Source organism: Ascidia mentula, chromosome 3 (assembly GCF_947561715.1).
Source record: "Ascidia mentula chromosome 3, kaAscMent1.1, whole genome shotgun sequence".
NCBI classification, from domain to species: Eukaryota; Metazoa; Chordata; class Ascidiacea; order Phlebobranchia; family Ascidiidae; genus Ascidia; species Ascidia mentula.
Genome location: NC_138568.1, coordinates 10,112,111 through 10,129,806, shown reverse-complemented (window position 1 = coordinate 10,129,806; position 17,696 = coordinate 10,112,111). Strand labels below are relative to the sequence as shown.

At 39.8% G+C, this 17,696-nt stretch overlaps 3 protein-coding genes across 3 annotated transcripts; all 3 read left to right on the top strand.

Moving 5' to 3' along the window:
• Window positions 1–1,315: 1,315 nt before the first annotated feature.
• LOC145895569 (1,4-alpha-glucan-branching enzyme-like) lies at window positions 1,316–4,580 on the top strand. Its single transcript, XM_082984371.1, has 15 exons — window positions 1,316–1,425; window positions 1,520–1,686; window positions 1,746–1,855; window positions 1,921–2,049; window positions 2,130–2,356; window positions 2,448–2,654; window positions 2,723–2,838; window positions 2,916–3,043; window positions 3,120–3,218; window positions 3,280–3,390; window positions 3,454–3,616; window positions 3,679–3,863; window positions 3,934–4,064; window positions 4,134–4,251; window positions 4,311–4,580. The coding sequence occupies exons 1-15, from the start codon at window positions 1,316–1,318 to the stop codon at window positions 4,578–4,580; spliced, it is 2,271 nt and encodes a 756-aa protein (XP_082840497.1).
• Window positions 4,581–7,305: 2,725 nt separating this feature from the next.
• Window positions 7,306–10,567, top strand: LOC145895568 (1,4-alpha-glucan-branching enzyme-like). The gene is made up of 15 exons (XM_082984370.1): window positions 7,306–7,415; window positions 7,510–7,676; window positions 7,736–7,845; window positions 7,911–8,039; window positions 8,120–8,346; window positions 8,438–8,644; window positions 8,713–8,828; window positions 8,906–9,033; window positions 9,107–9,205; window positions 9,267–9,377; window positions 9,441–9,603; window positions 9,666–9,850; window positions 9,921–10,051; window positions 10,121–10,238; window positions 10,298–10,567. The coding sequence occupies exons 1-15, from the start codon at window positions 7,306–7,308 to the stop codon at window positions 10,565–10,567; spliced, it is 2,271 nt and encodes a 756-aa protein (XP_082840496.1).
• A 2,019-nt stretch (window positions 10,568–12,586) lies between these two features.
• LOC145895567 (1,4-alpha-glucan-branching enzyme-like) lies at window positions 12,587–15,974 on the top strand. The gene is made up of 15 exons (XM_082984369.1): window positions 12,587–12,696; window positions 12,791–12,957; window positions 13,017–13,126; window positions 13,192–13,320; window positions 13,401–13,627; window positions 13,719–13,925; window positions 13,994–14,109; window positions 14,187–14,314; window positions 14,388–14,486; window positions 14,548–14,658; window positions 14,722–14,884; window positions 14,947–15,131; window positions 15,202–15,332; window positions 15,402–15,519; window positions 15,579–15,974. The coding sequence occupies exons 1-15, from the start codon at window positions 12,587–12,589 to the stop codon at window positions 15,972–15,974; spliced, it is 2,397 nt and encodes a 798-aa protein (XP_082840495.1).
• The last annotated feature ends 1,722 nt before the right edge of the window (window positions 15,975–17,696 follow it).

Here is a 17,696-nt window from a genome sequence, read left to right as displayed (position 1 = left end):
TTAGTTTAGTGGAAATACAGATGTGCGGGCTGCTCCCGTTGCGAGGGTTGTGCTGTTGGCATGTGATCAAACTGACACTAAGTGCTAAATCCTATGGGCACTCGAGGAAAGTTGTCAAGCAAGCTTACCTATGGTAGAATGAAAAGTGTTTGCGAAATATTGATTTTACCCGCGGAATGTTTCAAGGGAAAACTTAGGTATTGCAAACGCAAATATTATAACGTGGATATTACAAGAAAAATAGTAGCGAACGAGCTCATTGCGACTCGGACTAAAAAAGACAAATTCGTACGTTGCTTGGTTATATGCTGTCGCAACCACGATCTCAGTAGAAGCGACTGGTTTGCGGTTTGTTAAAATATTATATCAATATTATATAAGCAATGACTATTCGACAATCCAGAAAAGCTGATGATACACATTTTTGAATATTTAAATATTTGCGGAACAATAATTTCTGTTTATCGACTTACTAGTCTATCGAAAACGGGAATAGTCTGCACACGAAAAACTTATTTGTAACACAAACTAAAACGCAATTACGAACAAATTGCACGAGCGATTGAAATAATCTAAATTCTTTCGGCGCACGATGGTGCTAATCACCATCGTTTGTGAGAAAGGTCAGTTGCACACCGACCGAAGCATCGAATGTAACATAAACGTTTTTGCCAGCAAAGTCGCCAAATCTTTACGACAGCAGGAGTACGTTTGTGCGTAATACGGAAATGATTTTGTCACTTTTTCGTTATTCAGACAACAAGAGCGGCCTTGAATAACTCGGAACTCGTCCAAGTACAAAGGTTTTTTTTTGTGAAAGTAATTTTTTCATTCCTGACATTTTGTTGAGGTGGCATTAAGTTTATGAGGTTTACCTTACATTATTGTCAAAACGCATCATATTATTGAATAAGAGAAAGTGTAAGCGTACTTTTGTTTGAATTCCGACCAAACGCATCACCCCCATTTTAATCTTTGTGATATTGAATTAAATTCGCATCACAAATGATTTCAGACCATTATAGTTGGATTACATTGTCATTAAACTTATTCCTTCCTGTTATGTTCATGTAGTGGTAAGCTGTAAACATTGTTGAATAATCAAGTCTCTTTGTATTGAAAATTATTATCCTAATCCTTGCCAATCTCACTTTATTGCCCGACAATCCCATTAAGAGCGAACTTCTTCCTTTTTACGCCCTATATAAATTCCATCGCAACATACCTACATCACAACATTCGTTGAAATCTCGGTCAAGCTGCGTTATAACCGCTTACTTAACCTTTGATTCGAATCTCATATCGTGGAGCAAAAATGCAGTTCTCAGGTCACGACAATCTTCAACAATGGGGAGTTCCCGAAATCGAAAGCTTGTTTGCAAATGACCCAAGATTAAAAAGCTTTGAAAAGGATATTAGACTTAGGTAAATAAAAGACAGTAAAATACAAAACCGTTGTAATTAAATCTAAAGGTTGGTCAAGTAACTATAAATAATATAACTAATATTGGTGTTGTAGATATGGAATGTTTGAAAAAGCGCTGATGGACATTGAACGCGAGGAAGGAATGGATCGGTTCAGTCGAAGTTACGAAACTTTCGGTGTTGTTCTCACACAAGAGGGAGGAATTCAATGCAGGGAATGGGTTCCCAATGCGAGGGCCGTCTACCTAATGGGAGATTTTAGTGAGTGTGTAGCTTCAAATCGAATCTTTTCGTGTATTTAAGCCACAATGCTTGTGCAGACAACTGGGAAAAAATAATGTACAAGGACATCGGATATGGTCAGTGGGAAATGTTCATGCCACCAAATCGAGATGGTAGATGCCCAATAAACCATCTATCCGAACTGAAGGTAGATGGCTTGCTTTACTCAGACGTTGATGTAGAAACGCAAATAACAAAATTGTTTAATTTCAGCTTGTGGTTGAAACGAAAGACAATCAGATATTGGAAAGAATTTCACCGTGGGCAAAATACGTGACCCAGTGCGGATCAACGTTTACATGGCGCTTTTGGAATCCGTCATCAAATAAATCTTGTCAACGAGTACGTGATATGGTTTGCTTTTCTTCACGTTGTCAAAAGCGAGAGCCGAACAGAAAAACAAATTAAAACTTTATTTCCAGTTTGCAAACAATCAAATTTCGAAGCCCGAACGTTTGCGCATTTACGAAGCTCACATTGGGATCAGCTCCGATCGTTGTCAAGTATCTTCTTACAAGCAGTTCACCACAGATGTTCTTCCTCGCATTCGCGAACTAGGCTACAACTGCGTGCTTCTCATGGCAATTATGGAGCATCCTTATTATCCGAGCGTTGGTTACCAAGTTACCAACTTTTTTGCGCCCTCAAGGTGAGTCCACGTTTTAGTGATAGAATTGTGAGTTTTTGCCTCAGTTCAGGATTACGTGTAGTTTACAAAAACACTTGTGTCATGATCGCAGCCGATATGGGACTCCTGACGATCTGAGGGAGTTGATAAACGTCGCACATGGGATGGGAATTTACGTCATGATGGATGTTATGCACAGTCACGCATCGAAGAATGGCTGGGAAAGTTTAGATCGCTTTGATGGCACTGATGAATGTTTCTTCCGTTCTGATAGACGGGATTTCAGTGAAAATGACGCGCGAAAGTTTGACTTTACAAAGTAAGGGGCATTGCGATGGTTTACGTACAATCATCTCTGTGTGATGGCGCATGTAAAAACTTGTTTAGGTGGGAAGTTCTTCGATTTTTACTGTCCAACCTCCGTCATTACGTGGAAAACTTTGGATTCGACGGTTTTCGGTTTAATGGAGTAACGCCAATGATCTACCACAATCAAATACCTGGTAAATGTACTTATTAGTATTAGTGCAATTGCAATACTTAAAAAGCGTTTGTTTTATAAATTTTTAATGATCTTTAGACATCCAATCTGTTGATAACTACCGACAATATTTCGGAATGCACATGGACATTGGAGCAATGGCTTACCTATTGCTTGCAAACAAAATTTTGCATCGATACTATCCAAAAATCATAACCATTGCAGAGGTAGGACTTGTCTTTGTTTGGTCAACTTTGTTATTGTTTGTTTGGATTTAAAGAGTGTGTTTTTTGCTGCGTATAGGAGTATACCGAATTTCCAAGTTTGACTCGTCCTGTCAATCAAGGTGGATTCGGTTTCGATTACAGATTATCGATGCATATTCCAAGTCAATGGATGCAGGTAAAATCATGGCAGCATCAAGGAGCGTCATTTTCTACTGTAACGGGTTTCGCGTTTTCAGATATTAAACGGAATGTCGGATGAAAACTGGGGAATGAGCGAAATTTGTCAAATGTTGTCCGAACGGAGGACAGGGGAAAGATATATCACGTACCCAGAAGACCACCAACAGGTTAACGATTTAACTTTTAGATTTGAACATTTATTGTCTGATGTTATAAATTTTAATGTTCAGAGCATGGATTGTCAATGGACGATTGCAAGGCAACTTATGGACAATGAGTGTATGTTGGACCGGCGGGAAATGTCACCGAGATTGGACAGAGGAATGAGTCTCCACAAGATGATCAGACTTATCACAAATGCCTTCAGTGCAAAATCATACCTGAATTTTATGGGTAAATTACTTTATTGGCGTAAACGTTGTTTTACATGTTTACCAAAAGGAACCCTTTCGTAGGCAACGAGTTCGCTCATCCAGATTGGGTTGAGTTTCCATCGTTACAGAATGGAGACAATTACCAACTGGCAAGAAGACAGTTTGAGCTTGCTGATGACCAGCAGCTGAGATACAAATACCTCAATAATTTCGATATCGCAATTAACCGTTTGGAAGAACGATTTGGTTGGCTAAGTTCCCCTCAGGTATAGGATAATTATTGTTTCCGTTGGTATTCACTTGCAGTGCACGTTTCCACAATCCAATTAATCTTAGGGACTTGTTACACGTCAACACGATGATGAGAAAGTGATTGTATTCGAAAGAGCCGGCCTGGTCTTCATGTTTAACTTTCATCCTACAAAAAGTTATCCCAATTATCGAATCGGTGTACGAACATCAGGAACGTGAGTATGGTTTGGGTATACCTTGCACAGTTCGCGTTCCGTCGTAAATAACACCCTTTCGCGTTGAAGGTACAAGATTGTTTTGGACAGTGACCAAAAAATGTTTGGAGGTCACGGTAGAAATGAAGCTTCGGTGGATTTCCACACTCAACAACAATCGTGTGACAATAACCCATGTTCACTGATGGTAAGATGCTATCATACTGTCATTCAAACGAATCACTACATCTTTCTATTTTGCTCAAGGTTTATTTGCCGTCACGTTGTGTTATTGTAATGGCGAGCGACGCCCTTTCTCATTGGTCCAACGACGTGAATGCCAATCGGGTTTATTATGGATACGATGATTGTCGTGATCGCGGCCGTGACTACAACTCGCGGAGCACTTCACCGTGGCGTCGTGAACGTAGCCACAGTCGTGGTCGTTCGCCGAGCTGTGAAACTCGCTTGAGGGAGATGAATTTGGGCGAATCGAGAAGAGATAAGAGTCCATACAGATGTGCAAGTTTTGGTTGAAGTCAACCAGTTTACAATGCTTCTGGCTGCTCTTCTCATCGATTTCAACAAAACGGGCGTAGCCCGTCACGATCCAGATCTGTTGGATTTTCAGGCGTTTCTGGTCGTCGAGCTTCGGGATATTGATTGGTTTCAAATAAAATATCCACACGAAACTACATATTTGTTGTGCTGTGTTGATTGTTGTAATTCTTATTTGTTGTTTGTGTCACAAAATGACCTTTGTCTTTCTGCATTGTTGTCAGAGCTATTATTGAATAAACAAAAGTTTATTGGACTCTATTGGTGTAAATGTTACGAATTAAAATAAACTCAATGTGAAGATTTATTTCGATATGTTTTGTTGGAGATTCCGAAATTCTGTACCCCTGGTTAAATGGCCAGTAATTTTACGAAAGTTTAGTTTCAATAACGGTTAAAGACGGGATACCTTTATGGCAATTGTGCGTCTAGCGTGACAACGAACCGAACGTCCATGAAACAATGACGGCAGTATATCCCAAAACAGCCGTAGTGGAAGGCTTGGTTTGCATCAGCTAGTTTGTTGTTTTGTGTTAATTACGCATAGTAAAACATACACTGCCAGAAATACGCAAATGATTAGGTAGACTACACGATTCATATCTCTGCAAATTTCAATTGCATTTCTTGGTGTTTTTACAACCCAAATAATGTCAACTGAGAATGTCTAATCCTGTATTACAAACACTCTGATGATTTGAAACCCCCCCTAAATCCACTAAAAATTCCTTCAAACACGCTCAAGTTGGACGTAGCACCAGCACATGCACCCGTTCCTATTCAACCGAAAATGGACCTCTGCGAGGGTTGTGCTGTTGGCATGTGATCAAACTGACACTAAGTGCTAAATCCTATGGGCACTCGAGGAAAGTTGTCAAGCAAGCTTACCTATGGTAGAATGAAAAGTGTTTGCGAAATATTGATTTTACCCGCGGAATGTTTCAAGGGAAAACTTTGGTATTGCAAACGCAAATATTATAACGTGGATATTACAAGAAAAATAGTAGCGAACGAGCTCATTTCGACTCGGACTGAAAAAGACAAATTCGTACGTTGCTTGGTTATATGCTGTCGCAATGATTAGGTAGACTACACGATTCATATCTCTGCAAATTTCAATTGCATTTCTTGGTGTTTTTACAACCCAAATAATGTCAACTGAGAATGTCTAATCCTGTATTACAAACACTCTGATGATTTGAAACCCCCCCTAAATCCACTAAAAATTCCTTCAAACACGCTCAAGTTGGACGTAGCACCAGCACATGCACCCGTTCCTATTCAACCGAAAATGGACCTCCGTGCGTCACTGATCGCTTTGTTACGTCGTATGTACGTTACATTGTGACAGAGGAATACAAGTTGGTCTTTTACCGCCGGCCAAACTTAGTTTAGTGGAAATACAGATGTGCGGGCAGCTCCCGCTGCGAGGGTTGTGCTGTTGGCATGTGATCAAACTGACACTAAGTGCTAAATCCTATGGGCACTCGAGGAAAGTTGTCAAGCAAGCTTACCTATGGTAGAATGAAAAGTGTTTGCGAAATATTGATTTTACCCGCGGAATGTTTCAAGGGAAAACTTTGGTATTGCAAACGCAAATATTATAACGTGGATATTACAAGAAAAATAGTAGCGAACGAGCTCATTTCGACTCGGACTGAAAAAGACAAATTCGTACGTTGCTTGGTTATATGCTGTCGCAACCACGATCTCAGTAGAAGCGACTGGTTTGCGGTTTGTCAAAATATTATATCAATATTATATAAGCAATGACTATTCGACAATCCAGAAAAGCTGATGATACACATTTTTGAATATTTAAATATTTGCGGAACAATAATTTCTGTTCATCGACTTACCAGTCTATCGAAAACAGGAATAGTCTGCACACAAAAAACTTATTTGTAACACAAACTAAAACGCAATTACGAACAAATTGCACGAGCGACTGAAATAATCTAAATTCTTACGGCGCACGATGGCGCTAATCACCATCGTTTGCGAGAAAGATCAGTTGCACACCGACCGAAGCATCGAATGTAAAATAAACGTTTTTGCCAGCAAAGTCGCCAAATCTTTACGACGGAAGGAGTACGTTTGTGCGTAATACGGAAATGATTTTGTCACTTTTTCGTTATTCAGACAACAAGAGCGGCCTTGAATAACTCGGAACTCGTCCAAGTACAAAGGTTTGTTTTGTGAAAGTAGTTTTTTCATTCCTGAAATTTTGTTGAGGTGACATTAAGTTTATGAGGTTTACCTTACATTATTGCCAAAACGCATCATATCATTGAATAAGAGAAAGTGTAAGCGTACTTTTGGTTGAATTCCGACCAAACACATCAGTGCCATCACACTTAATCTTTGTGATATTGAATTAAATTCGCATCACAAATGATTTCGGACCATTATAGTTGGATTACATAGTCATTAAACTTATTCCTTCCTGTTATGTTCATGTAGTGGTAAGCTGTGAATATTGTTGAATAATCAAGTCTCTTTGTATTCAAAATTATTATCCTAATCCTTGCCAATCTCACTTTATTGCCCGACAATCCCATTAAGAGCGAACTTCTTCCTTTTTACGCCCTATATAAATTCCATCGCAACATACCTACATCACAACATTCGTTGAAATCTCGGTCAAGCTGCGTTATAACCGCTTACTTAACCTTTGATTCGAATCTCATATCGTGGAGCAAAAATGGAGTTCTCAGGTCACGACAATCTTCAACAATGGGGAGTTCCCGAAATCGAAAGCTTGTTTGCAAATGACCCAAGATTAAGAAGCTTTGAAAAGGATATTAGACTTAGGTAAATAAAAGACAGTAAAACACAAAACCGTTGTAATTAAATCTAAAGGTTGGTCAAGTAACTATAAATAATAAAACTAATATTGGTGTTGTAGATATGGAATGTTTGAAAAGGCGCTGATGGACATTGAACGCGAGGAAGGAATGGATCGGTTCAGTCGAAGTTACGAAACTTTCGGTGTTGTTCTCACACAAGAGGGAGGAATTCAATGCAGGGAATGGGTTCCCAATGCGAGGGCCGTCTACCTAATGGGAGATTTTAGTGAGTGTGTAGCTTCAAATCGAATCTCTTCGTGTATTTAAGCCACAATGCTTGTTCAGACAACTGGGAAAAAATAATGTACAAGGACATCGGATATGGTCAGTGGGAAATGTTCATGCCACCAAATCGAGATGGTAGATGCCCAATAAACCATCTATCCGAACTGAAGGTAGATGGCTTGCTTTACTCAGACATTGATGTAGAAACACAAATAACAAAATTGTTTAATTTCAGCTTGTGGTTGAAACGAAAGACAATCAGATATTGGAAAGAATTTCACCGTGGGCAAAATACGTGACCCAGTGCGGATCAACGTTTACATGGCGCTTTTGGAATCCGTCATCAAATAAATCTTGTCAACGAGTACGTGATATGGTTTGCTTTTCTTCACGTTGTCAAAAGCGAGAGCCGAACAGAAAAACAAATTAAAACTTTATTTCCAGTTTGCAAACAATCAAATTTCGAAGCCCGAACGTTTGCGCATTTACGAAGCTCACATTGGGATCAGCTCCGATCGTTGTCAAGTATCTTCTTACAAGCAGTTCACCACAGATGTTCTTCCTCGCATTCGCGATCTAGGCTACAACTGCGTGCTTCTCATGGCAATTATGGAGCATCCTTATTATCCGAGCGTTGGTTACCAAGTTACCAACTTTTTTGCGCCCTCAAGGTGAGTCCACGTTTTAGTGATTGAATTGTGAGTTTTTGCCTCAGTTCAGGATTACGTGTAGTTTACAAAAACACTTGTGTCATGATCGCAGCCGATATGGGACTCCTGACGATCTGAGGGAGTTGATAAACGTCGCACATGGGATGGGAATTTACGTCATGATGGATGTTATGCACAGTCACGCATCGAAGAATGGCTGGGAAAGTTTAGATCGCTTTGATGGCACTGATGAGTGTTTCTTCCGTTCTGATAGACGGGATTTCAGGGAAAATGACGCGCGAAAGTTTGACTTTACAAAGTAAGGGGCATTGCGATGGTTTACGTACAATCATCTCTGTGTGATGGCGCATGTAAAAACCTGTTTAGGTGGGAAGTTCTTCGATTTTTACTGTCCAACCTCCGTCATTACGTGGAAAACTTTGGATTCGACGGTTTTCGGTTTAATGGAGTAACGCCAATGATCTACCACAATCAAATTGCTGGTAAATGTACTTATCAGTATTAGTGCAATTGCAATACTTAAAAAGCGTTTGTTTTGTAAATTTTTAATGATCTTTAGACATCCAATCTGTTGATAACTACCGACAATATTTCGGAATGCACATGGACATTGGAGCAATGGCTTACCTATTGCTTGCAAACAAAATTTTGCATCGATACTATCCAAAAATCATAACCATTGCAGAGGTAGGACTTGTCTTTGTTTGGTCAACAAAAAATCGAACAAAGATTTAAAGAGTGTGTTTTTTGCTGCGTATAGGAGTATACCGAATTTCCAAGTTTGACTCGTCCTGTCAATCAAGGTGGATTCGGTTTCGATTACAGATTATCGATGCATATTCCAAGTCAATGGATGCAGGTAAAACCATGGCAGCATCAAGGAGCGTCATTTTCTACTCTAACGGGTTTCGCGTTTTCAGATATTAAACGGAATGTCGGATGAAAACTGGGGAATGAGCGAAATTTGTCAAATGTTGTCCGAACGGAGGACAGGGGAAAGATATATCACGTACCCAGAAGACCACCAACAGGTTAACGATTTAACTTTTAGATTTGAACATTCATTGTCTGATGTTATAAATTTTAATGTTCAGAGCATGGATTGTCAATGGACGATTGCAAGGCAACTTATGGACAATGAGTGCATGTTGGACCGGCGGGAAATGTCACCGAGATTGGACAGAGGAATGAGTTTCCACAAGATGATCAGACTTATCACAAATGCCTTCAGTGGAAAATCATACCTGAATTTTATGGGTAAATTACTTTATTGGCGTAAACGTTTTTTTACATGTTTACCAAAAGGAACCCTTTCGTAGGCAACGAGTTCGCTCATCCAGATTGGGTTGAGTTTCCATCGTTACAGAATGGAGACAATTACCAACTGGCAAGAAGACAGTTTGAGCTTGCTGATGACCAGCAGCTGAGATACAAATACCTCAATAATTTCGATATCGCAATTAACCGTTTGGAAGAACGATTTGGTTGGCTAAGTTCCCCTCAGGTATAGGATAATTATTGTTTCCGTTGGTATTCACTTGCAGTGCACGTTTTCACAATCCAATTGATCTTAGGGACTTGTTACACGTCAACACGATGATGAGAAAGTGATTGTATTCGAAAGAGCCGGCCTGGTCTTCATGTTTAACTTTCATCCTACAAAAAGTTATCCCAATTATCGAATCGGTGTACGAACATCAGGAACGTAAGTATGGTTTGGGTATACCTTGCACAGTTCGCGTTCCGTCGTAAATAACACCCTTTCGCGTTGAAGGTACAAGATTGTTTTGGACAGTGACCAAAAAATGTTTGGAGGTCACGGTAGAAATGAAGCTTCGGTGGATTTCCACACTCAACAACAATCGTGTGACAATAACCCATGTTCACTGATGGTAAGATGCTATCATACTGTCATTCAAACGAATCACTACATCTTTCTATTTTGCTCAAGGTTTATTTGCCGTCACGTTGTGTTATTGTAATGGCGAGCGACGCCCTTTCTCATTGGTCCAACGACGTGAATGCCAATCGGGTTTATTATGGATACGATGATTGTCGTGATCGCGGCCGTGACTACAACTCGCGGAGCACTTCACCGTGGCGTCGTGAACGTAGCCACAGTCGTGGTCGTTCGCCGAGCTGTGAAACTCGCTTGAGGGAGATGAATTTGGGCGAATCGAGAAGAGATAAGAGTCCATACAGATGTGCAAGTTTTGGTTGAAGTCAACCAGTTTACAATGCTTCTGGCTGCTCTTCTCATCGATTTCAACAAAACGGGCGTAGCCCGTCACGATCCAGATCTGTTGGATTTTCAGGCGTTTCTGGTCGTCGAGCTTCGGGATATTGATTGGTTTCAAATAAAATATCCACACGAAACTACATATTTGTTGTGCTGTGTTGATTGTTGTAATTCTTATTTGTTGTTTGTGTCACAAAATGACCTTTGTCTTTCTGCATTGTTGTCAGAGCTATTATTGAATAAACAAAAGTTTATTGGACTCTATTGGTGTAAATGTTACGAATTAAAATAAACTCAATGTGAAGATTTATTTCGATATGTTTTGTTGGAGATTCCGAAATCCTGTACCCCTGGTTAAATGGCCAGTAATTTTACGAAAGTTTAGTTTCAATAACGGTTAAAGACGGGATACCTTTATGGCAATTGTGCGTCTAGCGTGACAACGAAGCGAACGTCCATGAAACAATGACGACAGTATATCCCAAAACAGCCGTAGTGGAAGGCTTGGTTTGCATCAGCTAGTTTGTTGTTTTATGTTAATTACGCATAGTAAAACATACACTGCCAGAAATACGCTGGTCCTATTCAACCAAAAATGGACCTCCGTGCGTCACTGATCGCTTTGTTACGTCGTATGTACGTTACATTGTGACAGAGGATTACAAGTTGGTCTTTTACCGCCGGCCAAACTTATTTTAGTGGAAATACAGATGTGCGGGCAGCTCCCGCTGCGAGGGTTGTCCTGTTGGCATGTGATCAAACTGACACTAAGTGCTAAATCCTATGGGCACTCGAGGAAAGTTGTCAAGCAAGCTTACCTATGGTAGAATGAAAAGTGTTTGCGAAATATTGATTTTACCCGCGGAATGTTTCAAGGGAAAACTTAGGTATTGCAAACGCAAATATTATAACGTGGATATTACAAGAAAAATAGTAGCGAACGAGCTCATTTCGACTCGGACTGAAAAAGACAAATTCGTACGTTGCTTGGTTATATGCTGTCGCAACCACGATCTCAGTAGAAGCGACTGGTTTGCGGTTTGTCAAAATATTATATCAATATTATATAAGCAATGACTATTCGACAATCCAGAAAAGCTGATGATACACATTTTTGAATATTTAAATATTTGCGGAACAATAATTTCTGTTCATCGACTTACCAGTCTATCGAAAACAGGAATAGTCTGCACACAAAAAACTTATTTGTAACACAAACTAAAACGCAATTACGAACAAATTGCACGAGCGACTGAAATAATCTAAATTCTTACGGCGCACGATGGCGCTAATCACCATCGTTTGCGAGAAAGATCAGTTGCACACCGACCGAAGCATCGAATGTAAAATAAACGTTTTTGCCAGCAAAGTCGCCAAATCTTTACGACGGAAGTAGTACGTTTGTGCGTAATACGGAAATGATTTTGTCACTTTTTCGTTATTCAGACAACAATAGCGGCCTTGAATAACTCGGAACTCGTCCAAGTACAAAGGTTTGTTTTGTGAAAGTAGTTTTTTCATTCCTGAAATTTTGTTGAGGTGACATTAAGTTTATGAGGTTTACCTTACATTATTGCCAAAACGCATCATATCATTGAATAAGAGAAAGTGTAAGCGTACTTTTGGTTGAATTCCGACCAAACACACCCGCATTTTAATCTTTGTGATATTGAATTAAATTCGCATCACAAATGATTTCGGACCATTATAGTTGGATTACATAGTCATTAAACTTATTCCTTCCTGTTATGTTCATGTAGTGGTAAGCTGTGAATATTGTTGAATAATCAAGTCTCTTTGTATTCAAAATTATTATCCTAATCCTTGCCAATCTCACTTTATTGCCCGACAATCCCATTAAGAGCGAACTTCTTCCTTTTTACGCCCTATATAAATTCCATCGCAACATACCTACATCACAACATTCGTTGAAATCTCGGTCAAGCTGCGTTATAACCGCTTACTTAACCTTTGATTCGAATCTCATATCGTGGAGCAAAAATGGAGTTCTCAGGTCACGACAATCTTCAACAATGGGGAGTTCCCGAAATCGAAAGCTTGTTTGCAAATGACCCAAGATTAAGAAGCTTTGAAAAGGATATTAGACTTAGGTAAATAGAAGACAGTAAAACACAAAACCGTTGTAATTAAATCTAAAGGTTGGTCAAGTAACTATAAATAATAAAACTAATATTGGTGTTGTAGATATGGAATGTTTGAAAAGGCGCTGATGGACATTGAACGCGAGGAAGGAATGGATCGGTTCAGTCGAAGTTACGAAACTTTCGGTGTTGTTCTCACACAAGAGGGAGGAATTCAATGCAGGGAATGGGTTCACAATGCGAGGGCCGTCTACCTAATGGGAGATTTTAGTGAGTGTGTAGCTTCAAATCGAATCTCTTCGTGTATTTAAGCCACAATGCTTGTTCAGACAACTGGGAAAAAATAATGTACAAGGACATCGGATATGGTCAGTGGGAAATGTTCATGCCACCAAATCGAGATGGTAGATGCCCAATAAACCATCTATCCGAACTGAAGGTAGATGGCTTGCTTTACTCAGACATTGATGTAGAAACACAAATAACAAAATTGTTTAATTTCAGCTTGTGGTTGAAACGAAAGACAATCAGATATTGGAAAGAATTTCACCGTGGGCAAAATACGTGACCCAGTGCGGATCAACGTTTACATGGCGCTTTTGGAATCCGTCATCAAATAAATCTTGTCAACGAGTACGTGATATGCTTTGCTTTTCTTCACGTTGTCAAAAGCGAGAGCCGAACAGAAAAACAAATTAAAACTTTATTTCCAGTTTGCAAACAATCAAATTTCGAAGCCCGAACGTTTGCGCATTTACGAAGCTCACATTGGGATCAGCTCCGATCGTTGTCAAGTATCTTCTTACAAGCAGTTCACCACAGATGTTCTTCCTCGCATTCGCGATCTAGGCTACAACTGCGTGCTTCTCATGGCAATTATGGAGCATCCTTATTATCCGAGCGTTGGTTACCAAGTTACCAACTTTTTTGCGCCCTCAAGGTGAGTCCACGTTTTAGTGATAGAATTGTGAGTTTTTGCCTCAGTTCAGGATTACGTGTAGTTTACAAAAACACTTGTGTCATGATCGCAGCCGATATGGGACTCCTGACGATCTGAGGGAGTTGATAAACGTCGCACATGGGATGGGAATTTACGTCATGATGGATGTTATGCACAGTCACGCATCGAAGAATGGCTGGGAAAGTTTAGATCGCTTTGATGGCACTGATGAGTGTTTCTTCCGTTCTGATAGACGGGATTTCAGGGAAAATGACGCGCGAAAGTTTGACTTTACAAAGTAAGGGGCATTGCGATGGTTTACGTACAATCATCTCTGTGTGATGGCGCATGTAAAAACTTGTTTAGGTGGGAAGTTCTTCGATTTTTACTGTCCAACCTCCGTCATTACGTGGAAAACTTTGGATTCGACGGTTTTCGGTTTAATGGAGTAACGCCAATGATCTACCACAATCAAATTGCTGGTAAATGTACTTATCAGTATTAGTGCAATTGCAATACTTAAAAAGCGTTTGTTTTGTAAATTTTTAATGATCTTTAGACATCCAATCTGTTGATAACTACCGACAATACTTCGGAATGCACATGGACATTGGAGCAATGGCTTACCTATTGCTTGCAAACAAAATTTTGCATCGATACTATCCAAAAATCATAACCATTGCAGAGGTAGGACTTGTCTTTGTTTGGTCAACAAAAAATCGAACAAAGATTTAAAGAGTGTGTTTTTTGCTGCGTATAGGAGTATACCGAATTTCCAAGTTTGACTCGTCCTGTCAATCAAGGTGGATTCGGTTTCGATTACAGATTATCGATGCATATTCCAAGTCAATGGATGCAGGTAAAACCATGGCAGCATCAAGGAGCGTCATTTTCTACTGTAACGGGTTTCGCGTTTTCAGATATTAAACGGAATGTCGGATGAAAACTGGGGAATGAGCGAAATTTGTCAAATGTTGTCCGAACGGAGGACAGGGGAAAGATATATCACGTACCCAGAAGACCACCAACAGGTTAACGATTTAACTTTTAGATTTGAACATTCATTGTCTGATGTTATAAATTTTAATGTTCAGAGCATGGATTGTCAATGGACGATTGCAAGGCAACTTATGGACAATGAGTGCATGTTGGACCGGCGGGAAATGTCACCGAGATTGGACAGAGGAATGAGTCTCCACAAGATGATCAGACTTATCACAAATGCCTTCAGTGGAAAATCATACCTGAATTTTATGGGTAAATTACTTTATTGGCGTAAACGTTTTTTTACATGTTTACCAAAAGGAACCCTTTCGTAGGCAACGAGTTCGCTCATCCAGATTGGGTTGAGTTTCCATCGTTACAGAATGGAGACAATTACCAACTGGCAAGAAGACAGTTTGAGCTTGCTGATGACCAGCAGCTGAGATACAAATACCTCAATAATTTCGATATCGCAATTAACCGTTTGGAAGAACGATTTGGTTGGCTAAGTTCCCCTCAGGTATAGGATAAATATTGTTTCCGTTGGTATTCACTTGCAGTGCACGTTTTCACAATCCAATTGATCTTAGGGACTTGTTACACGTCAACACGATGATGAGAAAGTGATTGTATTCGAAAGAGCCGGCCTGGTCTTCATGTTTAACTTTCATCCTACAAAAAGTTATCCCAATTATCGAATCGGTGTACGAACATCAGGAACGTGAGTATGGTTTGGGTATACCTTGCACAGTTCGCGTTCCTTCGTAAATAACACCCTTTCGCGTTGAAGGTACAAGATTGTTTTGGACAGTGACCAAAAAATGTTTGGAGGTCACGGTAGAAATGAAGCTTCGGTGGATTTCCACACTCAACAACAATCGTGTGACAATAACCCATGTTCACTGATGGTAAGATGCTATCATACTGTCATTCAAACGAATCACTACATCTTTCTATTTTGCTCAAGGTTTATTTGCCGTCACGTTGTGTTATTGTAATGGCGAGCGACGCCCTTTCTCATTGGTCCAACGACGTGAATGCCAATCGGGTTTATTATGGATACGATGATTGTCGTGATCGCGGCCGTGACTACAACTCGCGGAGCACTTCACCGTGGCGTCGTGAACGTAGCCACAGTCGTGGTCGTTCGCCGAGCTGTGAAACTCGCTTGAGGGAGATGAATTTGGGCGAATCGAGAAGAGATAAGAGTCCATACAGATGTGTAAGTTTTGGTAGAAGTCAACCAGTTTACAATGCTTCTGGCTGCTCTTCTCATCGATTTCAACAAAACGGGCGTAGCCCGTCACGTTCCAGATCTGTTGGATTTTCAGGCGTTTCTGGACGTCGAGCTTCGGGATATTGATTGGTTTCAAATAAAATATCCACACGAAACTACATATTTGTTGTGCTGTGTTGATTGTTGTAATTCTTATTTGTTGTTTGTGTCACAAAATGACCTTTGTCTTTCTGCATTGTTGTCAGAGCTATTATTGAATAAACAAAAGTTTATTGGACTCTATTGGTGTAAATGTTACGAATTAAAATAAACTCAATGTGAAGATTTATTTCGATATGTTTTGTTGGAGATTCCGAAATCCTGTACCCCTGGTTAAATGGCCAGTAATTTTACGAAAGTTTAGTTTCAATAACGGTTAAAGACGGGATACCTTTATGGCAATTGTGCGTCTAGCGTGACAACGAAGCGAACGTCCATGAAACAATGACGACAGTATATCCCAAAACAGCCGTAGTGGAAGGCTTGGTTTGCATCAGCTAGTTTGTTGTTTTATGTTAATTACGCATAGTAAAACATACACTGCCAGAAATACGCAAATGATTAGGTAGACTACACGATTCATATCTCTGCAAATTTCAATTGCATTTCTTGGTGTTTTTACAATTCAAATAATGTCAACTGAGAATGTCTAATCCTGTATTACAAACACTCTGATGATTTGAAACCCCCCCTAAATCCACTAAAAATTCCTTCAAACACGCTCAAGTTGGACGTAGCACCAGCACATGCACCCGTTCCTATTCAACCAAAAATGGACCTACGTGCGTCACTGATCGCTTTGTTACGTCGTATGTACGTTACATTGTGACAGAGGAATACAAGTTGGTCTTTTACCGCCGGCCAAACTTATTTTAGTGGAAATACAGATGTGCGGGCAGCTCCCGCTGCGAGGGTTGTGCTGTTGGTATGTGATCAAACTGACACTAAGTGCTAAATCCTATGGGCACTCGAGGAAAGTTGTCAAGCAAGCTTACCTATGGTAGAATGAAAAGTGTTTGCGAAATATTGATTTTACCCGCGGAATGTTTCAAGGGAAAACTTAGGTATTGCAAACGCAAATATTATAACGTGGATATTACAAGAAAAATAGTAGCGAACGAGCTCATTTCGACTCGGACTGAAAAAGACAAATTCGTACGTTGCTTGGTTATATGCTGTCGCAACCACGATCTCAGTAGAAGCGACTGGTTTGCGGTTTGTCAAAATATTATATCAATATTATATAAGCAATGACTATTCGACAATCCAGAAAAGCTGATGATACACATTTTTGAATATTTAAATATTTGCGGAACAATAATTTCTGTTCATCGACTTACCAGTCTATCGAAAACAGGAATAGTCTGCACACAAAAAACTTATTTGTAACACAAACTAAAACGCAATTACGAACAAATTGCACGAGCGACTGAAATAATCTAAATTCTTACGGCGCACGATGGCGCTAATCACCATCGTTTGCGAGAAAGATCAGTTGCACACCGACCGAAGCATCGAATGTAAAATAAACGTTTTTGCCAGCAAAGTCGCCAAATCTTTACGACAGAAGGAGTACGTTTGTGCGTAATACGGAAATGATTTTGTCACTTTTTCGTTATTCAGACAACAAGAGCGGCCTTGAATAACTCGGAACTCGTCCAAGTACAAAGGTTTGTTTTGTGAAAGTAGTTTTTTCATTCCTGAAATTTTGTTGAGGTGACATTAAGTTTATGAGGTTTACCTTACATTATTGCCAAAACCCATCATATCATTGAATAAGAGAAAGTGTAAGCGTACTTTTGGTTGAAT